The 25,772-nt window shown below is 39.2% G+C and overlaps 1 protein-coding gene across 6 annotated transcripts in view; it reads right to left on the bottom strand.

Annotated features, from left to right (window-relative positions):
• The window catches only part of Mical (Molecule interacting with CasL), a 309,683-nt gene that overhangs the window by 84,129 nt on the left and 199,782 nt on the right, over positions 1–25,772 (bottom strand). For 5 of the 6 annotated variants that reach the window (XR_006772583.2, XR_006772585.2, XM_045738829.2 and 2 more), the window contains exons 16-22: positions 24,284–24,404; positions 21,839–22,105; positions 19,011–19,145; positions 16,162–16,311; positions 14,451–14,675; positions 10,675–10,831; positions 9,900–10,066 (exon numbers count right to left, since the gene is read on the bottom strand). Coding sequence is in view for 3 of the 6 variants with exons in the window: in XM_045738829.2 (XP_045594785.1) it covers positions 9,900–10,066; positions 10,675–10,831; positions 14,451–14,675; positions 16,162–16,311; positions 19,011–19,145; positions 21,839–22,105; positions 24,284–24,404 (1,222 nt within the window). In the remaining 3 variants the exon portion in view is untranslated. The remainder of the gene's footprint in view (positions 1–9,899; positions 10,067–10,674; positions 10,832–14,450; positions 14,676–16,161; positions 16,312–19,010; positions 19,146–21,838; positions 22,106–24,283; positions 24,405–25,772) is intronic. The other variant, XR_006772586.2, reaches the window with a different exon arrangement.

Genomic DNA, 25,772 nt, shown 5'->3' with positions numbered 1-25,772 from the left:
AGCTGTGTACTGTCGTGGTGAGATCTCGCCATCACATGGATGCAGCCACCCTAAAGACCCATGACCTAAAAGGGGCCATGTTTGGGGTCCATTTCTCATCTGCAAGCCCATGAATCCTGGGGTTAGTTTTTAGTGAAAAGAACCAGCCAACATGTGAATTATGAGCCATGTTCTTAATATTCTAATATGAAAAGGAAAAAGTAAGGCACGTATATTCTAAAAACACCAAAATCATTAGTAAGCATTTATGTGGAATTAAACTACATGCAGTTTCCATGCACAACAAACATTTAAATCCATGCTTCCCTTAAAAATTTATATATAAAATAAGAAAGTAAACAACAAAAGGCACAGTACTGTGATTAAAATAAATGTATAACAAACCCACAAAGTAAATATGTATATTGACAACATTTCAGTTCATCCCAGACCATCATCAAGTGAGCTTGATATTGTAATGGTCTGGAGAAAACAAACTCAAATGTCTTAGAATTTTCATTTTTTAATTTGTGGTTTTGTTGGGCAGGAAAGTAATCAAGATATTGAAAAAACAGGGACATTGCTGAAGATACCCAAAATTGTCACTTAATACTGTGGCTTAGTTGAAGATAAAGTAAATATAACTTGATAGATGCAGGTCATTAGTGAAGTAGAAAATTACTTATATAACTTTAGTGAATTAAATCTAATGCCTTACACTGCATCTACACTCAACAGCCTGAATACAGGTCAATACAATGCAAGGATAATTACAGTACCAAGATGCACTAGCCCTATCAATTGCTACACTCTTTTAAACCTGTATGGACACAGAAATCATCCCCCCCATAACCTTTGTCAGCCAATTTGGATTCTGAAGAATTACCTTGCTCTTTCCTCAGTGATTGGCGTTCACTGACCAATGGTGGCAACTCTTTTATCTCACCTGGCCTTAAAACAGATGGTGGGAGAGACGTGCAGCTGCCCATGCAGTCTTGTCATCTTAGGTTACCAAAATCCACGCATTATCAGCACCAAGTACGCCACGGCCAGGAGAATCATCAACCAAACGAAGATCTGCCTCAACTAGAAGAGGCCATGTTTTGTTTATAAATGGAAGCTGACTTCCTCTCGAAATGAGTTGCATATACGCAACTTGCGGTGTAAATAATTAGCAAGTGTGAGTGATGCGCACAGCAAACGCTCTGACTGAGTGCTGAACTCTCACCTTAAACAAGCGTTGATGATGTATCTTGAATTCTCTCAACTGGTCTAAATGTTACTTATGACACTCATGATTTAAAAAATCAGCTGTCACCCTCAGAAGCACTTGTTAGAACACTCAAATTAATAACTTAAGAGCCTTTTGTTAGTATTGATTATTGTAAAACCCAGAATATATTGGATTACCATGATATAAGGTCTCTCTTTACTCTGGATATCTACTTGTATAAATAAGCAAATGTTATTTAGATTGCCATGCTTACATGCTTCCTATTGAAGATTCAGGTGTTTTATAAATATACACCATCACAGTTTTATATTCTGTAGTGTGGCAAAACAGATGACACTATATAAACATTTCATTGGTATTGCCATAAGTTATGCGAAATTCAGATCTTCATTATAACTGAGGTCAAACAGTAACAGAACTCCTTCAAATATTTCAAAAAATTAGTTAGCAAATCACTGGTAATTAAATACGCCAACATACACACACATGAGAAGGGAATGTGACAATGTTTTGGTCCATCGTAGAGCCTTCATGATAAGGGGTCCAGGACAGACCGAAACATTGTCAAAATCCTCTCTTCACATGTGCAGAGTTTGATTATTTATTTTCAGCCATGGTATTCAAACTAATTCTCTACGGTGGCAATTCTTTAGCAATAATGGCCTCTACTATATTATACCTTAGGCCTTACCACTTGCCTCTAATATTCACTAACCACATATTTGTTATTTCCCACACATATAGGCTAATATTCAACAATGATATGTGGAAACTACATGAGGCCCCTCCTATTGGTTCATATGAGGCAGTTCCTATTTATATCCGCCCGAACTCACTCATATACATGTCTAACCTATGCTTTAAACCAATCCAGCGATCATGTGTTTATTATGTTTCTGGGCCATTTGCTTCATAAATCAACAGCCCTGTTCCCAAACCAGTATTTGGCCAGGTCTTCCCAAAATCTAAATTTATGCAATTACATTCGTCCATGTTTAATTTTGTGTTGATTTCCCTTTATTATACTCTTTCACTTATTTGTATTTTTCAATCATGCCTCCCCTTTACTCTACATTTTTCTGAAGATTGTAAGTTAAGCATATTTTAACTTCTCTTTGTAAGGAAGCTTTCAACTTTCTGGAAAACTTTTTATCTTCTCTGTACATTTCAAGAGAATTGATATACATTTTATAGTACAGTGTGCAAAACTAAACTAAATAATCTTAATGGGGCCCTAAAAAAGGCAAGATAAAGCTCAAGCATAACGTTAGACATCTTATTGTTAAAAATTCTATAAATAAATCCCAGTATGGTATCCTATTTGCCTTATTACATGCATCTGTGTACTAATCTTGAGGTTATCTTAATGTTTTGGCATAAAATTCCTATTAACTATGAATGCCAGATTAAGGTGGCCTTGATAATCACCTTGGCACTGAGAGAATGTGCTCATAAGGTATGCAACTAAGAATTCTTTCCCAGAAATCTTAAATAGGAAACCTTGCAAGTGTAATAGCTCACAAATGATGCTATGTCATTAGAGCAAAGACAAAACTTTTAAAGAAATACAATGTGATATGTGCATTTACCATTTACCAATTTTCTGAAGCACAAGTGCTTTCTGTCAAAGTGCTGTAATGAGTCAAGAAAAAATTGACTGGTCTGCCAAAATTAGTCGTTTTTTAACCATTTGGTAAATTATTCATATTACATCTCTGGAGAGGAATATTCAATATGGCAACTATATGACTAACAAAGAAATATTTCAAAGGAGTTCAGTATACTTTTTATTTCCGTAAAATGTGTAAATCTTAAAGAACAGCACATTAGAAATACTGATTTATCAAAGTATTTATTGTACTGTATATCTAGTAGTCAAAATTAACAAAACTAAAGTTGGCCTTCTTTTAGTTATTCAAGAATTTTGTTATATTTATATGGCAATGCAGAAATATATGTTTACAATATATTAAAATTACATAACATGTAAATATCTTGTTTTGGCTCTGTGACCTTCATAAGTTTACCTTTCACAGTTTAGCGTGCATGACCTTGCCTATTCCAAAGAACGTCACTTCATGTTTTCAAATTTCCGAAAAATAAGTTTCATATTGGCTCAGTGTAAAGTGAAGGCAGCAAATCTCAGCCAATTACGTCTTGTGACAATAAGCACAAAGTGAGCATAAGCAACGGCAAGACTGCGTAAACCCATGACGAACAAAATTAGAGTGAAAAGGTTGTCTGGGCAATGGGTCTGCATCCATACAGAGTAGAAACTCAATATAACCACTGTGCCAAGGAAAGAGGACCTACATCTTGAGTGAAGAATGTGACTGAATATAAGCACCACCATAATCCACGACGGAAGTTAATTTAACTAATGTCAAAACTAAATAAAGCATTTACATTGGTCATTTAAGCAGAAGAAAGAAAATTGCATGCAGTTAAGCAGTGAGGCCATTATAAGCACAATAAGCAAAATTGTACTGGTAAACATGTAAACAATTTTAAGGTATGTGCTGTATACACAGTGTGCCCTCGCTCTAACGAACCTTGCTTTTCCGAATTCCTGCATAGGCCAAACAGCTTGTATTCAGTGAAAATTATTTAGTAAATCGAACAAACATTTGTTTCTGCAAGGATGCTTAGCCTAAACTATTGCCATCAAGGGCAGTTGCAGCATAGACATGCTAGTAGTGAGCCTAATAATTTGAAACTATTGTGTAGTGAATACAATCTTTCAAATAAGCTATATTTCTTTACAAATTATGTTATCAGATTATATATCAGATTATATTTAAAAAAGCAAAATACAAACCAGACATTGAAAAGCGAACTGCCCAATGTGGCTCATCCGTGCCCAAAGGAATTTTAGTGCCAAGTCCAAATATTTATAAAATACATATAAGAAATTGTGTGTGATTGTCAGATACTGTAATATTAACTCAAAATCTATCTAAACACAAAATGGCCAAGGCAGATGTGGAATGTTGAAGCCACGCTCGTACTATATCTTTGAACACCAGAACTTCTTGCCTGGCAAATACAGTATTGTGATAATTAACACTGTTGATTACAGTATCACAATATCTGCACTGAATTTACCAACCCCCCTCTTGTATTTTTTAGTACTGTAATGAGATGTGCACAGCAGGTACCATAGTGCTAAAGGTGGTAAGAAAAAGTGGAAATATATTTCCATTGGGCACAAAATTAACAGGATACATAAGTAGGTGTTAGGCACCACCATAGTTAAGGTGAGGATGGAAAGGCTTCACTACTTTCCTTCCAAATTCCTTCACCACCACTTTGAGAAAAAACCCTGTATTGAATGTAAAGAGATGCCCCTCTCTGTTATAGCTCCAGTGGCTCCCAGTAGATATGTTGCTGAGATTATTCCAATCTCCCAGTCACATCAGGTGCACAAGCTAATTTGGTCTACATGGGATCAGAGCCAAAACCTGGTCCCCTCCCATGAGATGCAAGGAGTAAATGACATTCTGACATTTCACCAGGAAAGCATCCAGAAAGTCTGTGAAGATTTACAAACAAGTGCTGGGTTCACTCAAAAAGACTAAAAAGCCAGTAAACTCCCAAACAATACAAAATAAACAAAAGAAAACACACAAAACTAGCTGAAACCCATTAGTACCAAAAGCTGCCACCAGGTGGTCCGGAGTTCAGCGTCAGCTATCAATGGCAGAATGTCATTTGCTTTCTGTGCCTCATGGGAGGGGACCAGGTTTTTGGCTCTGGTCCCCAGAAGGCCAAATGAACTCGTGCAACTGATGTGACTGGTAGAGTGGAGTAATCTCAGCGAGATAGCTACAGGGAACCATCATAGGCCCCCCCCCCAAAATAGTCTTTATTAATCATTTTACATTTTTGGGATTAGTAATCATATATATATTCTATAAAACTTTGACACCCAATGCTAGTGATCACTATTCTGTGCAACAGTTAAAATAAGGAAGGCAAAAACAAATTAAATTTTGTCTTATTTATATAAAGACCGGCTGAATTTTTGTGATCACTATGGTACGTGCACCATGAGTAATTATTATGTACTGTACTGTATTTGGAATTTGTATATTGAACTGTTCACCAATACTGTAATTTCTTTTTCCTGTACATAATAAATGAATTTCAGATGCTTTTTTTCTTCATACATTGTTCCAGGTAGTTAGATTATGATAAATTTGTACTTACCTAAATGTGCTTCGAGGGCCATTATGCCATTACGAAAATATCTCACTACACTATTATTCTGGTAAGTTAGGTAAACCAACCTGTACATGCATTACAATGATTGTAGTCCCTCGTGATTTTGATGCATTTTCAGATGAAATAAAATCACTCAAGCAACAAATCATCATCTCCCTATATGGTTCATTCGAGCGAGTTCACACTAATAATTTAAATATATTATATACATGGGTTGTAAATGTGCATATGTGAGTGAATACCGGAAGAGTTATGCTCATGGAACCCCATCTTCCCAATAACCTTTGTCATTTTGAAACTATTGATAGTTTTGCCATCTACCACCTCACTTAATTTGTTCCATACTTCTACAACTCTGTTTGCAAAAAGAGAACTTGTGTGTGCTTTTTTGGCACCTATATTTCCTTGGCTTGAATCTATGATGTCCTGTTTTCGAAGCTGCAGGATTAAAAAACTTCTCTGTTTATTATGTCAATTCATGTTCCTATTTTCAAGTAGTGATCATATCACCTCTTTTTCCTTCTAACCTGAAGCCTCGGTATGTTTAACACAAAACTCTGAAGGGTTTAACTCTGAAGTTTAACTCTGAAGTTTAACTCTGAAGTTTAACTCTGAAGGGGCCAGGTTCTGGCTCATGATCCCTGGTAGGTCTGAACTCCATAGCTAATTTCCAGGTCTAATATAAAACACATTAGCACGATAAGCTCCAGGGACCCGTAGGGGCTCCCCCACAGAAAAGAAAACATTTACATTAATAAAAATAAAGACTAGAAATTACATACCAGTCATTACATCGGAAGGTATGTAATGACTGGTATGTAATTTCTAGTTTTTATTTTTATTAATGTAAATGTTTTGTTTTATTAGCTAAGATACCAGTTTGTTATAGTTTAGTATGTTATTTTTTACGTTTCTTTGCTAGACTTTGCAAGTACTACAGAATTTTAAGTTGCTACGAGTGAATGTTTGTTTGTATCTGTGTGTAAAGTAAATTTCCTGCACATTTTTATGAGAGTAGCTTCCGGCACCACCTTCACACTCGACAGGGGATCTGGACTTGTGTGTTGTTGGGGGGGTGTGTGTGTGTGGACTCACACCACAGTGTGAGTCCACACTTTCATAGTCTTATCTTAGACACTCCTTCCTTGCCCGTCATGCAGTGCCTAGCTGAGCCCTTCCATATACATTGGCTTCTCTGTGTGTAGTAGGTCATGTCCCTTGTGTTCCAGATTGCTGCCTGTCTTCTTCGCTCCTCATCTTCCTTCTACACTCTTGTCCCTAGCTGTTAGTGCTTGGGCTCTTTTCAGGTCTTTTTTCTTGCGTTTTTCTGCTTTTTCTCATTCTCTCCTACACATTGTTGTGTGTTTTAGTATGTGCTTCTTGGCTCTACTAAGGCTAGGTTGGTCTTTGTCCATGGTCAGTTCCCTACTTTTGCACTGCCCCAGTGTTCGGTTCTGGTCCTGAGTTTACTTCTTCCCCTTGTTTGGCACTTCCAGCTTCTGGGTTGCTCTGTATGCAGGTGGATGTAGCTTCCGTTCTTCTTCTCTTGCCCCTGCAGTTTCTTTTCGTTGGGCCGGGTGGTGCTAGGTTTCAGGTCCTGGCTTCGGCCTTTTTCTTTGTGTTCCTTTTCGGGCGGTGCGTTTTTGTTTTTGTGCTGTTCACGTCCTGTTTTTTTCTCCTCATACCTTCCGCGGTATTGTGTGCTTCATTCTGCCCTGCTGGAGCTGCATTCGCAGCCTCCCTCAGGTTGGCATTTTTTTTGCGTATTTGATATCCAGTCTCAGAATTGGGGTGTGGATGGCCGGCATGGGGGGTCTGGGGATCCCCCTTCCCCCTCCCAGGGATGGGGGAGCTGCGCAGACGGCGGTGCGGCAATGTGTGACGTCATACAGTACTCGTTTGCTCGCTTCTTTTTTCGGGAGTTCTATCCACTTGTTCGGCTTTTTGTAGCAATTTTAACCAGAATAGGGATTTGTTTTGGGATGCCTACCTTTCTGGGTGCCTAACCCGGTCAATGGCGGACATAGAATGCTTCCAACCACACGGGGTTTCTATAAGTCATTGCTCCTCGTGCCTCTGCGAGGGGGGCCAAGTTCTGGCTCGTGGTCCCCTGTAGACCCACAGAACTCCATACACATGACTGATGCCAAAGCCTGACATTAGCATATCAGCCTGGATAGCTCCAGGGAGCCTCCAGATCTCACCCAGAAAATGGCGTTTCATTCAACGCTGTTTTTTGTTTCGTTTTTTAATAAATTTAATATATGCATCTTGTTGAAATAGAAATAAGTAAATATTTAAATTTCAACTTTATATAGTATATAAATATATAAATTTATATATAAATATAAAATTAAAGACACTTGCATAAACCGCAAGCTGAATGCATCAGAAAGACTCATTCCCATGAAAGGTTCCAACCTTAGACTACCAAGAGCTTATAACCCACTGGAAAGTTGAGTATTCTAACTACATGACCACAAAAAGTTTGTCTTTAAAACTGAGGCTCGAGTTTTCTGTACTTTCCAGGGAGCAGACCTATTACACTGTCGAAGGGGGTTTGCAGCAGTCAAGTACATCGTATTCCCTGAGGCTATTAGCTAATCCCCTCGTGTAGCATGCCTCAGTTTCCTGGAAGTGTGAATGTCACTCGAACAATTCTGACTGCTATGAAAGAGCTTATCCCCTCCTCCTCTCCTCATGAAGCGAATATATACTCTCGTGTTAATGTCACAGACTCTTATCAATTAACTGTTTACATACACTGTAAATTTAATTCCATTCTCATTAATTCAATCATTGCATTTCAAAAATTTCTTTCTGCCTCTCTCCTCACTGTGTGCGCGCGTGTGGTGTGTGTGCGTGTGTGCACATGTGTGGTGTGTGCGCGTTTGTGTGGTGTGCGCGCGTTCGTGTGGCGTGTGGTGTGTGCGTGTGGTGTGTGCGTGTGGTGTGTGCGTGTGGTGTGTGTGTGTGGTGTGTGCGTGTGCAGTGTGCGTGTGGTGTGTGCGTGTGGTGTGTGCATGCAGTGTGCACATGAGCAATAAATGCAGCATAGTATTAATTACTATAATTATATTTTGGTACACTAGTTTATAAAGATGTGCAATATTAAAGTTTAATATGCTTTAATGAAGTTTAAATCATGCATTATTCTAATTTCAAATAATGTATAGAGAAAGTTTTTTAATTAAACCAGATAAGTATGTTAAAATAATAATCTTAAGATTAAGAACACAAAATGGAACATTAAATCCGAGTTGAACATTTAAAGTAGCTATACAATTAATCATGAAAGCATTCTATGTGGCATAAGAACAGAAAAATAGATATAAGCTAATATATGTACTTGCAACATCAAGAGAGAAAGATAGAACAATTAATACTCGAGAAATAAATTACTGCACCTGAAAATGAATGTTTAACATTATGACCAAAATATCCAAGGTTTATTTAAATGGCATTCATAGCATGCAGGGATTACATGTGTACAAACTTGTGGGGCATGTTATAAATTTGTACACCTTTAAACACTTATTTGGTATATGCTATATATCTGGAAGCCTACACACACACACACACACTAGTGGGGTAGGAAATATGTTTTTGAGTACCTGTACCTGCTTGTGTGGCATGTGTATTGGAGAGCTTCTATATGATTTTTGAAGGCTAGTGTCTTTGAGTACAAGCCTTTGAATACAAAGATACTAATGGGGTAGCTTTGTATCCCAATGTGCAGTGTGGTCATGTTAGCTAGGGGACCAGCGGTCACGTGCTGCCATTTAGACGAGATTGCCTAAACAACAATACGATGTGATAAAACCTCTTCTATGAGCTCTTCAAGCACACGCACTACTACTGACTGAACCATATTCCCGAGGAGCTCAGGGAGGCAGATTTGATCCCATTGTATACTTCAATACATTCATAGATATATATATATATCACATTCTTTTCATTTCACTGTGCAAGATTAATGCGTGGTGTGGTGGGTGGTGTGTACCCCACAATGGTGGTGTACATGACCTCAAGTGACATGTGACATGTGACCTCAAGTGATACATGTGTCAGGTAACCCTGTGTGACTCTCACACTGTCGACCCTTGTGACAAACTATGATTATTGGGAAAAGTTATAACCTAAAGTTATAAATTAACCTAAAAGTAACATGTTATTGGTATGGTTTCAAAAATGATATTAAAACATATTAAGCATCAGTTAAATATCATTATAGCAGAAGTAAAACATCGTCTTACATACGATTGGAAAAATTTTTAAATGCAGCCATGAGCACTTCGTGTCCAGCTCCAAAGTCAACTTGTTAGTAGAAATTAGATGACAATCCTGATCTAGATTAACGAATATAAAAAAAACTTCAAAAGCATAAAATATAAAAAAAGGAAATAAAACTATAGTAATGATAATAATGCTTAACGTTAACAAAACTAGTTAAAATGGTCACCTGTAGCTTTGGTGTACTTGTGGTAGCCGGAGGAAATATGTTCTCCTTGGTATTGTCGATATCTTCCGGTCTTCGGCGCAGACCACGTGCACGTGGGGTCAAGCCAAAGTGTGGAATACAGAAGAATTTCCCTCCAAACCTTCCCTCTCGATCGTAAATGTAATTCCCTATAATTTAAAGGGTGCTGGTATAGTTGTTAAGAGTAAAATATTTAATAAACTTCCACAGGACAATGTCAAAAATATAATAGAAATATAAAGGGGGCAACTAATCTATTACAAGACAATACAGAAATAAATTCTTATTTCTGAAGTCATAGGATGGCCATTTCCAACAATGGGATATATTAATTTTAATCCAGAAAGAGAAGCCAAATGGAATAGCCAAGAACACTTCATTAAAAGCATTTCTTCCTCTCCATATATACTCCACATCTTCTGCAGCACTTCACATATCATTCTCCACATTTATAATGGACTTGCACAGATAACCCAACCTACACATGAAATGAAAGTGAAAACATTTCAGCTCATTCTGGACCCCACCTCAAGTAGTGACAATATAATGGATGGGTCAAAATATCATCACTCATTACAGATGCGTGGATCTAGTTATTTGGTCAAGCTACGTTATTGTGATTTATTTTCTGCCTTGTACAGCTTTACGGTCTCTTGCATGCCTTCTCAACTTATCTTGTCAACTTATTCTCTCTCTACAAATACATCTGAATCCCTTTTATACTTACACCAAGAAGCACAGTATCATAGCAACTTACCAAGTCTAAGGTTAGCTGCACAATAGTCACACTTGAAGCACTGACGATGAAAGAACTTTCCCTCAGCACTTAGCCTTTCAACTAAATATACCCGATTGCCACAAAAATGGCAGAGGTCAGATCCAGAAGTAGGCAAGGGCACCATCGGTCTTGTAGGCTGAAAAATAATATTTTTTGCTAACACAAAAGGTAACACTCTTGCCAACACAAATGATGACAACATTCTTGCCAACACGAAAGATAATATTATTGTTAATATGAAAGATAATACTGTATTATTGTTAATATGAAAGATAATACTGTATTATTGTTAATATGAAAGATAATATTCTTGTTAATATGAAAAATATTTAATATGATAATATGAACATTATCTTTCATCTTAATATGAAATATTTAATTTTTGGAACATGAGATGACATGACAGGAAAGTGTAAAACATCAAAGCACTTTTTTAGTTAAAAACACTTGAACACAATTTTTCATCGTCATTTAACAGGCAAAGTTCTTCGCAATAACTACTCCAAGAAAGAGATAGAGGTATGATGTAATACATATTTTATAATCAACTCCATAAAGAAAATGAAAAGGATACAAAATAAAAAGACCAAGAATATATAATTGTTCATTCTCATTATCAGGGACTGGAAGCCAATGTATATACACTTTAGGCTTGTATTCAGGTCCCAGGCTCCAAGTTAAAATACTGGCCTTCTCTCGGATGCAACCGCACAACAGTTGCCAAGCTCCTGGGTACCTACTTACTGCTAGGTTAACAGAGGCATTAGGTGAAAGAGAACATGACCAACCATTTCTGTCCTACCTGGGAATCAAACCTGGGATCCCTCAACTGTGAGTTGAGAACAGAGCCAACTACCATGCAATTACTGTACCTAGGTTATTTATCATTTAGTTTGGATTAGGGTATACATGCCCATAATTATTTGTTTTTCCAGCAATTATAATTAATGCTGCATGTAACTGGATATTTAAAAACAATTGACAATTTTTCAGAAAGACTGCTTGATCAGCCAGGTTGTAGTAGTTATGAAACTGATGGTTGTCTGTGGCAAACGTGAGGTAGTCAGAATGATGAGACAAAAATGGTCTTAGGCCAAGCTGCAGGAGAAGCAGCTGTGGCTCCCATCCTCATCTCACAATCAAGGATCTTGTGTTTCATCTCTGGGCACGACAAAAAGGGTTAGGTGCATTTACTTTCACCTGATAATCCAACCCATCATCCTGTTTAGATAAACTATTTTGTAACTATGTGCACCATAGGAGGCCTGGTCGACGACCGGGCCGCGGGGACGCTAAGCCCCGGAAGCACCTCAAGGTAACCATATCCATATAACCTCAAGGTAGCCAGGACCCTGTTTGACCGCCATAATCCCCGTGCCCGAATGTCAGCTCAAGACATATTGCCGAAGACAGCAGCAAGAGCAGCAAACTTACAAACGTCATGGGCACGGGGATAGACCACAGGCTGGCTTGATTAATAACCCTGCGGACAACCCGAAAGACCTGAACCTGCGAACAGGGAAAAAGGGAAACCGGATCAACCCAAAGCGTGTCCCCCGGACACAGAAGCCGTGGGGCACAGATAACGGCAGAGGGCCGCAACTAGACACAACACGTGGTGGATCCCCGGCCTGACAAACCAAGCATCAACACTGCAAACAGTATTGTTGGGGGGAGAAAGTTTAATGCGTGTGACCTTGAATGAGTGAGGGAGCCGCCAGCTGACTGTGCGTATAGCGACGACTCTTAGTGCATGAACTAACTATATCAACTTAGTTGTACAGTTGTGTTGAACAAAACATGTAGATACTTATACATAACGTCTGTATATTGTGAATAAAGTATAAAACAGGATGGTAGGAGGAGAAAGTGGGCGAGTGAGGCGTTGTTGAGGGAGGGAGTGGCAACGAGTGGCTGGCTGGTGTGTGGCGGTCACTCCTCGTTGCTTTCCGACTCATAATACCAACTTAGCGGTTCGTTATGGTGACCAAAACATGCAGATACTTATATATAACCTGTGTATAGAGTGTAATAACAGCAAAACTATTTGTTTATTGTTTTATGAACATAATAATTGAATTATTAATATGCACACCATACTTTTGAGTATAACGATGATTCACCTCTTTTATTACATAAATATATCACACCACACACTATTGAATATTACTGCAAAAAAAAAAATAAGAAAAAATAAATCAGAGACATTGAAATAATTACAGTGGTACCTCGGAATGCGATTGTCCCTGTATGCGAGGTTTTCGGAAGGCGAGGTGTATTTACTCCAAAAATTTGTCTCGGAAGGCGATGGTTACTTCGGGAGGCGAGTTTGGACGCGAGTTTGTTGATACGCGTACAGCCGACCTAGCGCGTGGTGGTTCGGCGATCGTCGACCCTCCGCCCCGCCACCCCTCAGTTTATTATTGTCTCGCGCTCAGTGACTACCCCCACATCAATTCTTCTCGCGGATTTTCAGTGTTTTGTTGGATTTTTGGTGATTTGTCTATACAATTTGTTATTATATATCTCACCATGGGTCCCAAGAAAGCCAGTGGTAAGGATAAAGGCCAGAAAGCTCATGTGAGGATGACAATAGAGGAGAAACAAGAGATCATTCGGAAGCATGAGAACGGTACACGTGTTGTTGAACTTTGTAGGCAGTACAACAAAGCCACATCAACAATATGCACTATACTTAAGAAGAAAAATAAGATTATGGGTGCTAAAGTGGCAAAAGGAGTAAGAACATTAATGGCACAAAGACCAGAAATACTTGAAGTGGAAAAGTTGTTATTAATTTGGATACACGACAAGGAGTTGAGGGGTGATAGTGTTTCGGAGGCCATTATTTGTGAGAAAGCCAGGGTGTTGCACGAAGACCTTCTAAAGAATACCCCTGCAACGAGTGATGCAGATAAGAAAGAGTTTAAGGCAAGCAGGGGCTGGTTTGAAAAATTTAGAAAGAGAAGTGGTATCCATAGTGTTACAAGGCATGGGGTTATGTGATGTGATTATGGAAAGGGACTCCCCTTCCAAACAGTAACTCCTCTCCTCCTTCCCCCTCCTCACCATCTTCCATACGCCTACAGCACTCGACAGCAAGGTAAGTAATAACTGGAACACAGTTTTGTAGGTTTATTTAGATGAATTAGGTAAATTAGGTATAAAAATTTAGTTTGATGTGGGGTTTTTGGGGTAGTCAGGAACGGATTAATTCATTTCCCTTTATTTCTTATGGGGAAATTAACTTCGGAATGCGAGTTTTCGGAAGGCGAGGCGTCTCCAGGAACGGATTAAACTCTTATTCTGAGGTATGCCTGTAGGTGATAATATCTTTGTGACAACTGTCACCTGTCAGCTCGGGTGACGCTGACCGGCTCTGACGACCACTCTGTCAACGCCCACTTTTTGCCAGACTTCCTCGGTCTATTGTGCCCAAAATATGTCGCCTATGATTTTTTTTTCCCATGCTCAGGGAACACAAATTAACATTTTTAGAAGACGAAATAATTTTTTAGAATATTTTCTTCTTGCGCACAGGGGTGTAAATGTCCTCAGGACCCCCTTAGCGGTGAAAGGGTTATGGAAACTTTTGTGGGTTGCATCCTGGGGAAGGTCAGTAGTCTGTCCCCAACAATGGAAATTATTATAAAGGTAATATCTCCACATCTAGCTAGCAATTGTTATAATTCCATTGTTAGCAGAAAATAATTACAAAATGTAAATATTTAACAAAATATCAGTAAACCACCTACCTGTCTCGCAATTAAAACCTTCTCAGGTTCCTTCTTCTCTAGCTTGGAAGACAGTTGAGATGCAAGGTTAGAGACTTTGTTTTGTCCACGCATTCCAGTCTCTAAAGTTGACCCTTCACGCAGCTTCATTTCCAACCTCTTTAAAGATGTGTCTATATCTCTATATTTGGCAATAGTCTCTTCATCTTCTCCATTTTCTCTTAATCGTCTTTCTATGTTGTGAAACTGTAATAATAAAAATATAAATAATAGAACAAGTATGAATCAATAAGCAGATTTACTTTTATTTATATATTTATATAGTTTGACAAAGTTGACTACCATCTGATATTAACAAAATTATACAAAGTTTACCCTAGCCATCAGTAACATTAAAAATATATTTACCCTCCAGATAGTCCTCATTCGGCTCTTGCATCACACATATGGAAATACTTGAAAGGCAAGTCCCAAATACTATATGAACAACAAAACCTACATAGTGAGAGGAATGATAGGAAGGGCAAAATAGCCAAAGTGAAGAGTAGCAATGCCATAAGCACAATCAGAGCACACTGTATTGATCAGGGGTCAACAGCTCTTCATCTTCATCCTCCCACTAAACATAAGAAATATTGCCTGCATTTATTATACCAAATTTTTATACTACGTATTTCTAATGGGCTGCTTAGTTTCTTCCCATGGATAGATTCTCCCTTTCGGCTAGTCCTATTCTGGAGGGGTGGCAATTGTTAGTGTTGGTCTAGGCACACACACTCATTCCTTTGGTCTCTCTCCTCACCAGTGTGATTAGGCCTACATTCTTGCTGTGTCCGATTATCTTCCATCTGCCATGGTCTCACTTCATGTTCCCTTCCAACCCCATTTCCTGTCCTTTCCATTTCCCTTCACATCTTTCCTCTATTTCTCTCAACTTCCAATCTTTCTTCCTTGCTCATGTCCCAGTCAATGAACACCTGGGTGATCCCTGATCCCTTAATCTTTTCTTTTCTGCCTGTATATACTTTACCAGATGACGTCTTTGAAAGGTAACCTTCACTGGTCTTTGTCGTCCATGTTGGATCCTCCCTATCCTACACAAATGTTCTATTTCTTGTGATGCCCTACTTACCTGCACTTTATAATGGTAAAGTACAGTATATTTAATTCATTATTCTAATGCTTGAGGTTTTATCAATGATCTATATTCTAGTCAAGTGTTTTTTTCCTTGACTAATCAGAAAGCCAAGAGCTTTCAACTACCTGTAGTGATGCTTCAGCAGTTGGCAATTAAAACTAACCTTGCCAAGCTCATATAAAGTAATTTTAGTGTTGTGTTACATTAGGTTAGATTAGGCAAGTGAAGCCCTACATCAATGAAGCAGACAAACTCCAACAAGTTTAAGCTGAAATTTCTCGTCACTAAATTGTTTGAATGCTGTAAGTACTGTACTAGCGTGTGAAAATCCTCCCCTAACCATGTATAGTGAGTGTGTGTGTGTGAAAATACAAATTATGTTGGTTGTGGTACAAAATATTGCGAATATGTTCATTTTTGGCCTTTTCTCAGTAAGAATTCCTGCTAATCTGGAAATCCAGTTAACTCGGTGAGGGATGGGCCCTATATAATACGAATTAACAAGAAAAGATAGCATATACACTTTAATTATTTGTTGTAGACAGAAAGACCAATGCCTTTTGATAGTGAAGGTTTAGGAACTGCATGACTTACCTTGTCATCATACGCATCTCTATTCCACTTGGGAACTTTCTCCTTTTCTCCTTGTGCATCTATACCAAACTTATTCTCATGCATCTTCTTCTCTATAGCAACCATATTCCAGTCAGATTTCTCTATCTTACCAATGGCACGAATGAGGTCCTAGGAAAAACGAGAAAAATGTTTGTCAGTAGTGCTTTTGGGTATGCTTGAATTAAGCAGTGAATTACCTATGAATGGTTTCCCATTGTTTGGGGACTGGAAGCCTGTAAAGTTTATCGTGGTCCCCCTGGCCAATGACCAGCCATTTTCCAGGATGTAACCCAAACCAGTCTATAAATTCCCAGGTGACTACATACTGCTAGGTGAAATGACACCACAGATGTAAGGAAAAGTGCTCCATGGCTCGCAATGTCTGGGACTCAAATCCAGGACCAATCAGTTGTGAACCAACTACATTAACCACTGCACTACTGTACAAGGAAAATATTATGCCTACTGTGATCCTTCTCACTACATACTGTTGTGTGATTTAATGCTTTGTTAGTATCACCACACAGGCAGTCAGCCCATGCTAATTATAATCAAAGATAACAATTTTCTTCTAAACATCTCACACTAAACATTTACCTTGCTATGCTATGGGATTTCATAAATGTTGTGATGATGCATTACAGTACTGTATATGAGGTGGTAATAATTCTAATATACAGTGAAATACAGAGGAACCTCAGTATTCAGACTTAATTGGTTCCTAAAGGTCGGTTGAGTGCCAAACAATTCTTTTCCCCATTAGAAATAATGTAAATTGGACCAATCCATTCCAAATAACAAAAATACATATATTAATACAAAAAATAAATGAAATAAATACAAATGCTCTATACCTTTATCTGCACTCAGGAGAGTTGATTGCATATGTGAAAGGTGGTGAGGCAGAGGAAAAGATATGGTATTCTTCAGCAGGGGAGTTCCCTACCATTATCATAGCTGTGTCAGTGATATTTTTTCAAGGAAACTTTACTTTCCCCCCCACCCTCCTTTTGAACATATTTCTTTTATTAGAGAACCAGATTAGGTATACCAAACTCAGTACCAAGAGCAAACATGCACGCGCCACTTTCATATTTCACGACCAGCAGGCGCTTCCAACAGCCTGGTTGACCAGTCCAGCAACTAGGGGAGGCCTGGTCGAAGACCGGGCCGCGGGGACGCTAAGCCCTGGAAGCACCTCAAGGTAACCTCAAGGTAACCTATTCTTTTTTCATATCTATTGTCATTTTAACTAATTTTCTTTTTATTTGGCTGCTATCACTAACTTGAACTAACTTTCTTAGAAGAAATGGTTACTTATTTACACTAACAATATAAAAAATATCAAAGAAAACATGAGAAAGTGTAAAGAAGTCTAGTGGTGTTGTACACTGAATGACAGCTACTGGAAGACTGACTCATCTCGGACACATGTTTACATTTGACTGCCAAACAGTCAATCTACCGAACATTAACACAGCGGGAACTGCACCTCACGACGCTGGAAGACAGAAGAGCTCAGGAAAACATGATCACCACATACAAGATTCTCAGGGGAATTGACAGGGTAGACATAGATGGATTATTTAATACGGGTGGTACACAGGTGGTACAAAGAGACACAGGTGGAAGCCGCGTACCCAAATGAGCCACAGAGACATTAGAAAGAACTTTTTCAGTGTCAGTAGTTAGTAAATGGAATGCACTAGGCAGTGATGTGGCGAAGGCTGACTCCATACACAGTTTCAAATGTAGATATGAGCCCAGTAGGCTCAGGAATCTGTACACTAGTCGATTGACAGTTGAGAGGCGGGACCAAAGAGCCAAAGCTCAACCACCGCAAGCACAACTAGGTGAGTACAGCGTTTGAGTGCCGAATTGTTTGAGTTGGAAGCTGTTTGAGTGTCGAGGATCCTCTGTACCACTGTACTGGTATCAGTATCTTTCCCAATGACCTCGGTCATACTGAACTACCATAATTCCTACCTTTTTTAAACAGTTTAGGCATTTCTAAGACCTACTGTGTCCTCAGGACACTACAGTCAGGCAGGTAACCTTTGACACCATTTCCACAGAGATAAAATTCCTGCAGGGTAAATGAGAATACCAAACTGTTACTAAATTAAAGCTCAATCTATCCTGGACCTTCTGACCAAAGTGCTTTCAGCAGAATTGGCCTCAGTTATGCCCTTCCAGGATTGCCTAAACATATTTCCAGTAGCCAGATAGCATCTTTAATAATCCTGCGGGGACAGCATAAGTTTCCAGCAACACCAGTGTCAAGATTGTCACCTGCCTGACTGCCATAGACTTTGTCCAGGAGGACATTGTGGATCTTGTTACATGTAGGGTGAGACTGAATGCAATACTCAGAGAAGCTGAACATTGGCAACTTGAAATATGACTCCAAGGATATATACAGTAATTAGATTAACACTTTACCTAGTGGAAAGAAACAAGTAACATAGCTAGAATGGCTAATCAAACATTGAGGCCATGAGATGGGATTGACCTCATATTCCTGGACTTTACAGGCACACACACTGCTGACTCAACTACGATGAGCTCAGAAAGTATCGTAACCAAAAGTTCTATCCAACTTAGACCCAAGTCCAACAGGTACACATTCTGGTCAAGATACTTTTGAGCTTGTCATGTTTTTGTTGAAAGAATCAATCCCAATGAATGGCATCAATATTTTCTCATTCTTGTGGCTTCAATGTATTAGAATAGCTTAAGGAATTTCTCAGGTATTTAAACTAAGATTTTTTGAAAGATTAATTTGTTGTAATATGATCACATTGCAAATAGGGTAACTTAAGCATTACCTTGGGTTTCTTGTCCAATGCATGAGTGCTGGAGTTTGCAGTAAACTTAGCTTCCAGATCCTTCACCTTATCATTAAAATCCTCAGATTGATCCACTTGTACCCGTTTCATATAGTCTTCGGCTGCTGCTCTCTCCTGAGATGGACAAAGTTTGACTTTAATATTATAGCAAAATATATATATTTATATATATATATAATATTTACATAAAGTAAATTTATATCCAAAATTCACCAAATACATGACATACATTAATAAATTATAATTCATTAGGATAACAGACCTTAGGTTATAAAAATTTATATTATTAAAACTGAAGAAACACTCGCTCTAGAATATGTAATAATTCATGACAATATATTAGTATTAACTACAAAATGTTAAGCTAATACTAAAATTGCACTTGCAAATAATTTAAACACAAAATTATTGCTGCATCATAAGCATAAACACACCTAAATTAAAGGATTTCCCATACTCAATCTGGAATATCTAATAAACACACTGTAAACAAATTACATATGCTGGCTCTTGTACACCTTACAACAGCCAGCATTACACACATTTACAAGCCACTGAAAGTTTAAAATGATCATGAAAAATTCAAAAGTGAAGTAACAAAGTGGTGACTGTTAATCTACTGGTCTAAAAACAATCTCTAGCACAAGCGGCAAGTACTTCATCCTTTTTAATCGTGTCAGATTAAAGCACAGTAGTTAGTGCAGTTCATATGCCCACAAATGAAGAGGCATGTGCTAGAAATCAATCTTGTTTACCAATATGCACATACAGGCAAGAACTGATAATGCTGCAGGAAAAGGTTGACAAATTGCCCGAGGGGCAGACAAATGCTGTTAAGAGTTCAATCCCCTAATAAAAGATGAAGATGGGGAAAGATGACAGGATACAAGAAGGAACTTATACCATAAGGAAAATGCAATTTCATGAATTGGAGAGAGAAAACTTTGAAGCACATAGGAAGTTGGGAATCATAAGAATAGTATTTAAAAATCAAAATCATGGACTCCAAGAATGGTTTACACAGCACATGTTTGAGCAGTACTAGAATACACATCGGCATAAAATCCACATCTCTTGAGTCACAAAAACATGGGTGTGTGTGTGCAGACAAATCCTCCTTTCTGAAAAGGCCACAAAGTTGTCCCTAAGACAATGTTCAGCTCCTCCAAAGCCCCTCAATCACTTGGGCTGGACCGTAGAGCGACAGTCTAGCTTCATGCAGGTTGGTGTTCAATCTTCGACCATCCAAGTGGTTGGGCACTATTCCTTTCCCCCCCCATGTCATCCCAAATCCTTATCCTGACCCATTCAAGTGCTATATAGTTGTAATGGCTTGGTGCTTTTTCCTGATAATTCCTATCTCTTCCCCCAAAGGATAGGACCTCTAGAGAAGTTCATTCATTTGTACTTAACACTTTTGTCCACTGCCAACGTTGGAGGGTGGGGGAAGGGGGGGGGTGTTCAAGTGTATATACATAAACCTGAACCTTCTGGAGATCATTCCAGGATGGATATTTTTTCACCAGTGATTTCCTTCACCCCTATAACCTGATGTGGATATATCAAATTATCTCTGCTGTGCTGGGAGTGACGACATAAACCAGTTGTGTCTAGTCCTGTCCTTGGGAAGAGCTGGACATTGCATAAAGGAGGCAGCAAATAACAGTTCAGAAAACAAATTGTACAAGTATGGAAGTTAGCAAGAAAGTTAGTACCTAAATTGAAGGGAATTAAAAGGACAAAGATAAAAGGATAGGTTAAGAACAGTCAATCTAATGCCTTAAGAGGAGAGAAAGGAGTACAGTATATTATCATTAAGCACAAAATAAGACACCTAGACAAAGAATCTCTATAAATTGAGAGAAAAAAAATGGATATCAGTGGAAGTTGAAAATGCAAATAAGAAAGACATAACACTTGCTGACCCATACTCCAAATGGGTCAGCAATGTAATGCACTGAAATAAGGGGTCATGAAAGCCAAATCCATTCACAACATCAAGAATATATCTGAAAATGCATCAGGCACAAAGGCCAGGCACCAGGCACAAAGGCCAGGTACCAGGCACAAAGGCCAGGCACCAGGCACAAAGGCCAGGCACCAGGCACAAAGACCAGGCACCAGGCACAAAGGCCAGGTACCAGGCACAAAGGCCAGGCACCAGGCACAAAGGCCAGGCACCAGGCACAAAGACCAGGCACCAGGCACAAAGGCCAGGCACCAACCACAAAGGCGTTACATATAGTGACCATTACACTCGTGTATGCAACTAAGTGCACACACACACATTTTCCATAATTATATATTGTAAAGATAAAGTACTCACCTTATAACATAATGTCAATCACATACAATAAAAACCCACACTTACGTATTTGTGAATTTTATGTAAAGTGTTACACCAAGTCTTTTACACTCTCCTGAGTGCTTTGTCAAGGTCTGAGTATGTGGTTAGGATGAGACATCTCGACGACTAATGGCATTAGTCGTTGAAATGCAAGTCTCGTCCTAACCACATCTCAGGCCTTAACAAAGCAAGTGCGAAAGACTTGGTGTAAAACTTTACATAAATTCACAAATACGTAAGTGTGGGTTTTTATTCCATGTTATTATGTCTGTGAGAAGACATTACCATTTTTAATCAATCGCATAATTGTGATTCAAGAAAATATTACTAAAATTAATACAAAACTAAATCTGAACATTTACTGTTGTAGTAACTGTTAGTAAGGCTAAGTGAAACACCATCTAATTAATGAACACTACTGAATGAAACACAATTCACATGCTGTATTCGCTACTCTTACAGGTCGATGATTCAGCTTCCTTTCTAAATCCTGTGCCTTTTCTCGCATTGTTTTAACACAGTGTTTCCTATATTCAGTTATGCCCCAGTCTTCATCTCTGTTATAAGATTGTTGGATGGAGGAAGGATCATTGATCCCGCACTGCAACATCTGCATTGAGCGGATGAAGCGCACATTGTCTAACTCTCGCCTTTCCCTCAGCTTTCTCATTTGTTCCAGTCGGTTGGAAAGTATTTCTTCACGTCGCTGATGAGACTCGATATCATCCTAGTCAACCATGAAGCAAAGACTTTTCTTATAAATATTTTAAGTAATCATACCATTTTTCATGTAACCCAAGCATAATAACCCCCTACTTTATTAAGGCTTTCCCACCCAATTTAGAGCAACCCTCAACTTTACTGTAGGAACTCAGTGACTACAAGTATTCATTAAAAATCATTACAATTCATGAACTAACATACGCATGTCTAGTCATGCAATTCCACAGACAGTACCATTTTGTTTCGGAAGACAGGGTATGTCTTTTGCCCACTGAAAACCAAACATATTTTATTTGCATGCACAAAATCTTAAGTATTCCATCATCCCCCAAAAGAACTTTAAAATCCCTTTCAATAAATGTGCAATGGAACATACTAAAAGTTGCTCTTCCAGAACAATATTATTGAATAGGAGCATCTTGTACACAAGCAAATACAGTATACTGTATTGAACATTCACACAACAGATGTGGTTGCCATACAATGGTTGCCATAAATACATGCTTAATCACTACAACCAATTTCCAGCTACCTACTTTTATAAGACCTTTTACACTTGCTGATGATGCCAAACTACTAGGATAGACAAGAAACTTTAACGATTACCATGCCCTTAACCCTTGTGTTGCTAAGGGCTATTTGGCCATTGTCACCCACAGGCGCATAAAAAAAAAAAAATTCTTCTAAACCTGTTAATTTGTGTTCCCGGATCATGGGAAAAATAATAAAAAAATCGTAAGTGGCATATTTTGTCCGCTATAGGGCGGCGAAGTGGCAAAAAAAAGAGGCACCGACTCAGCATGCGACCGAGGCGGTCTGTTCAGTCCCAGCTGTCAGGCAGGAGTGGCCACAAAGAGATAATTACCTAATTATTTCAATGTCTCTGATTGATTTTTCTTTTTTTTTTTTGCTGTAATATTATTCAATAGTGTACAGTGTGATATATTTATATAATAAAATGTGTGAATCATCCCTGTACTCAAAATTATGGTGTGCATATTATTGATTCAATTATTGTGTTTATAAAACAATAAACAAATACTTTGCTGGTTATTACACTATATACACAGGTTATATATACGTATCTGCATGTTTTGTTCACCATAACGAACCACTAAGTTGATATTACGAGTCAAAAAGCAGCGAGGTGTGGCCACCACATCTGCCAGTCAACCTCTCACCACCACTCCCTCCCTCAATGACTCCTGACTTGTCCACATCTTCCTCCCACCATACTGTTTTTGCTTTTATTCACTATATACAGACTTTATATATAAGTACAGTATCTGCATGTTTTAATCACCATAGCGAACAACTAAGCTGGCATAGTGAGTCCAGACAGTAAAAGGTGGTCACACAGAGTCGACAGAGAACGCTACCTCCCTCCCCACCAAGATTACTCCTCCCACTACAGCGCTAGTTATCACAACAATCCTGCTATTATCAGAATCCTGGTCATTTTTATCACAGTCAGGGTCTTATGTAATACTATCATCGCTAAATAATAGTATGTACATATATATTATGGCAATTTTTAGGCGATGCTGTGGTCACAAGCTGAACAGCAGTGCTGTGAGCTCATGCTGTGTGCATCAGCCTTGGTGGCTCACTCAGTACTGAGGACCTCACACCCGGGAATGTAGCCCACAAATTTTGTTTAAAATGGGGTCTGTTTACAAGAGCCCTGATGAAGGTGAGGTGAACCCTGTGTGCCCGCAGCCCGTTTAAATCTTGCGTAGTACTCCAACATGTCATCTGATGTGTTGCACATGTTTGTGCAAGTTACTCAACACGTCACATGACGTGTTGCGCAGTTTAAAGGTTAAAGATGATCTGGACAATGCATGAAACAACACTTGGCTGATGGAATTTAATGTGAATAAATGCCACATTATGAAATGTGGAATTGGAGAAAATAAACCAACCACAACATACAAATTTTGTGAAAAAGCTTTTTAATTCTGGTAAATGGCTTAGTAATTAATAACAAAAATTTTAAGAGTACCATTTCATTTGTCCATTACAAATTAAAATAAATTTGATATTCATAATTATTTCCTAATTTGTCTTTCTTTATATTTGTTCACCATTTTCCTTATATAAATTACAGTATAAAGTAAGAATAACATAACCTGAAACACAGGTGTTTTAACTAAAGCATGAACAACAAGAAATAACATACCTGAGGTGAAGAAACTTTGTCACTTTTTCTCTTTTTGGTTCTTTTAAGAGACTCCAATCTCTTATCTGTAGCCGACACCCCAGTGTCATCTATCAACCGACAAGTAATGCGCCCATCGTCCCTGGGAAAAATTAGAGTATTGACTTAATGGAAACAGTCATTAGTGTTAGGTGTAAATTAAAAAACCAGTGTTGAATGTAATGAAACTCCATTTTCTGGACAAGTTCCGGAGGCTCCCCGGAGCTATCCAGGCTGGACAGATATGTATATCTGTCTGGGATCAGTCAATGCATGGAGTTCTTGCCTACCGGGGACCACGAGCCAGAACCTGGCCCCCTCTAGAGAGGCACGAGGAGCAATGGCCTATAGAGATCACTCTGTGGTTGGGAGCATTCTATGTCTGCCATTGACCGGGACAGGCACCCAGAAAGGTAGGCGCCCCAAAACAAACCTCCTATTCTGCTGAAATTATTGTGACGAAAAGCCGAACATGTGGACAGAACTCCCCAAACGAAAATTAGCAAACAAGCATGACGTCATCATGTCACCGCGCCGCTGTCTGCGCAACCCCCCCTACCCAGGAGGGGGTAGGGGGAGCCCCAGACCCATCTGCCAGCGACCCAACCTACAGTTCTTAGGCTGGATGTCAAAAAGCACGAAAAACACCGTCGACCAGAGGGAGGGAGGGATGCCAGGGAGCCTCCGGGACTCATCCAGGAAATGGCGTTTCATTACATTCAATGCTGATTTTCTGGGGGAAGCCCCGTTGGCTCCCAGGAGCTAACTAGCCAAAGATAAGGAAAAAACAGGGACTTATCCAGGAGGCGCTTCGTCCTCACTCCTCAATGCGAAGTTGAGACAACTGGCTGCAACCACCGACCCAAGGCAACGCAGGCCCTACCTGGCCCTGGAACATTCACCAAGTAGCGAGCAGCCAGGACCTTGTTCGACCTCCAAAAATCCCGCGCCTGAATGTCAACCCAAGACATGCTGCCAAAGACGACAGCCAAAGCCGCAAACTTACGAACGTCGTGGACACGGGGATAAACCGCAGGCTGGCTAGACTTAATAGCCCTGCAGACAACTTGAGAGACCTGAGTCCGGGAACAGGGAAGAAGGGAAACCGTGTCAATCCAAACCGCATCCATGGCCACCAAAGCCGTGGCGTGCAAATAACGGCGGAGCCGCAACCGGACACAACACATGATGCACTCCCAGCCTGACCAACCAAGCATCAACACCAAGCAGCCATTTCATTCTTCGCCAGAAAAGAAGGAGACGGCTGCAACCAAACCAAACGACCACCAGGACCGAAGGAGCAGAAACCCCTGCACAGGGGGAGAGCATGAAGCTCCCCCACCCGACCCCCAGAAGCCAATGCCAATAGGAAGAGAGCTTTAGAAAAACAATGCCGAAAGGAAGGGGCAACAACAAACTGAGGAGAAGAGAGAAACGAGAGCACCTGGTCCAAAGACCAGGACGGCTCAGG

Source organism: Procambarus clarkii, chromosome 43, assembly GCF_040958095.1.
Source record: "Procambarus clarkii isolate CNS0578487 chromosome 43, FALCON_Pclarkii_2.0, whole genome shotgun sequence".
NCBI classification, from domain to species: Eukaryota; Metazoa; Arthropoda; class Malacostraca; order Decapoda; family Cambaridae; genus Procambarus; species Procambarus clarkii.
Note: the sequence above shows the minus strand (reverse complement) of the source record. Positions and strands in the feature narration are given on the sequence as shown.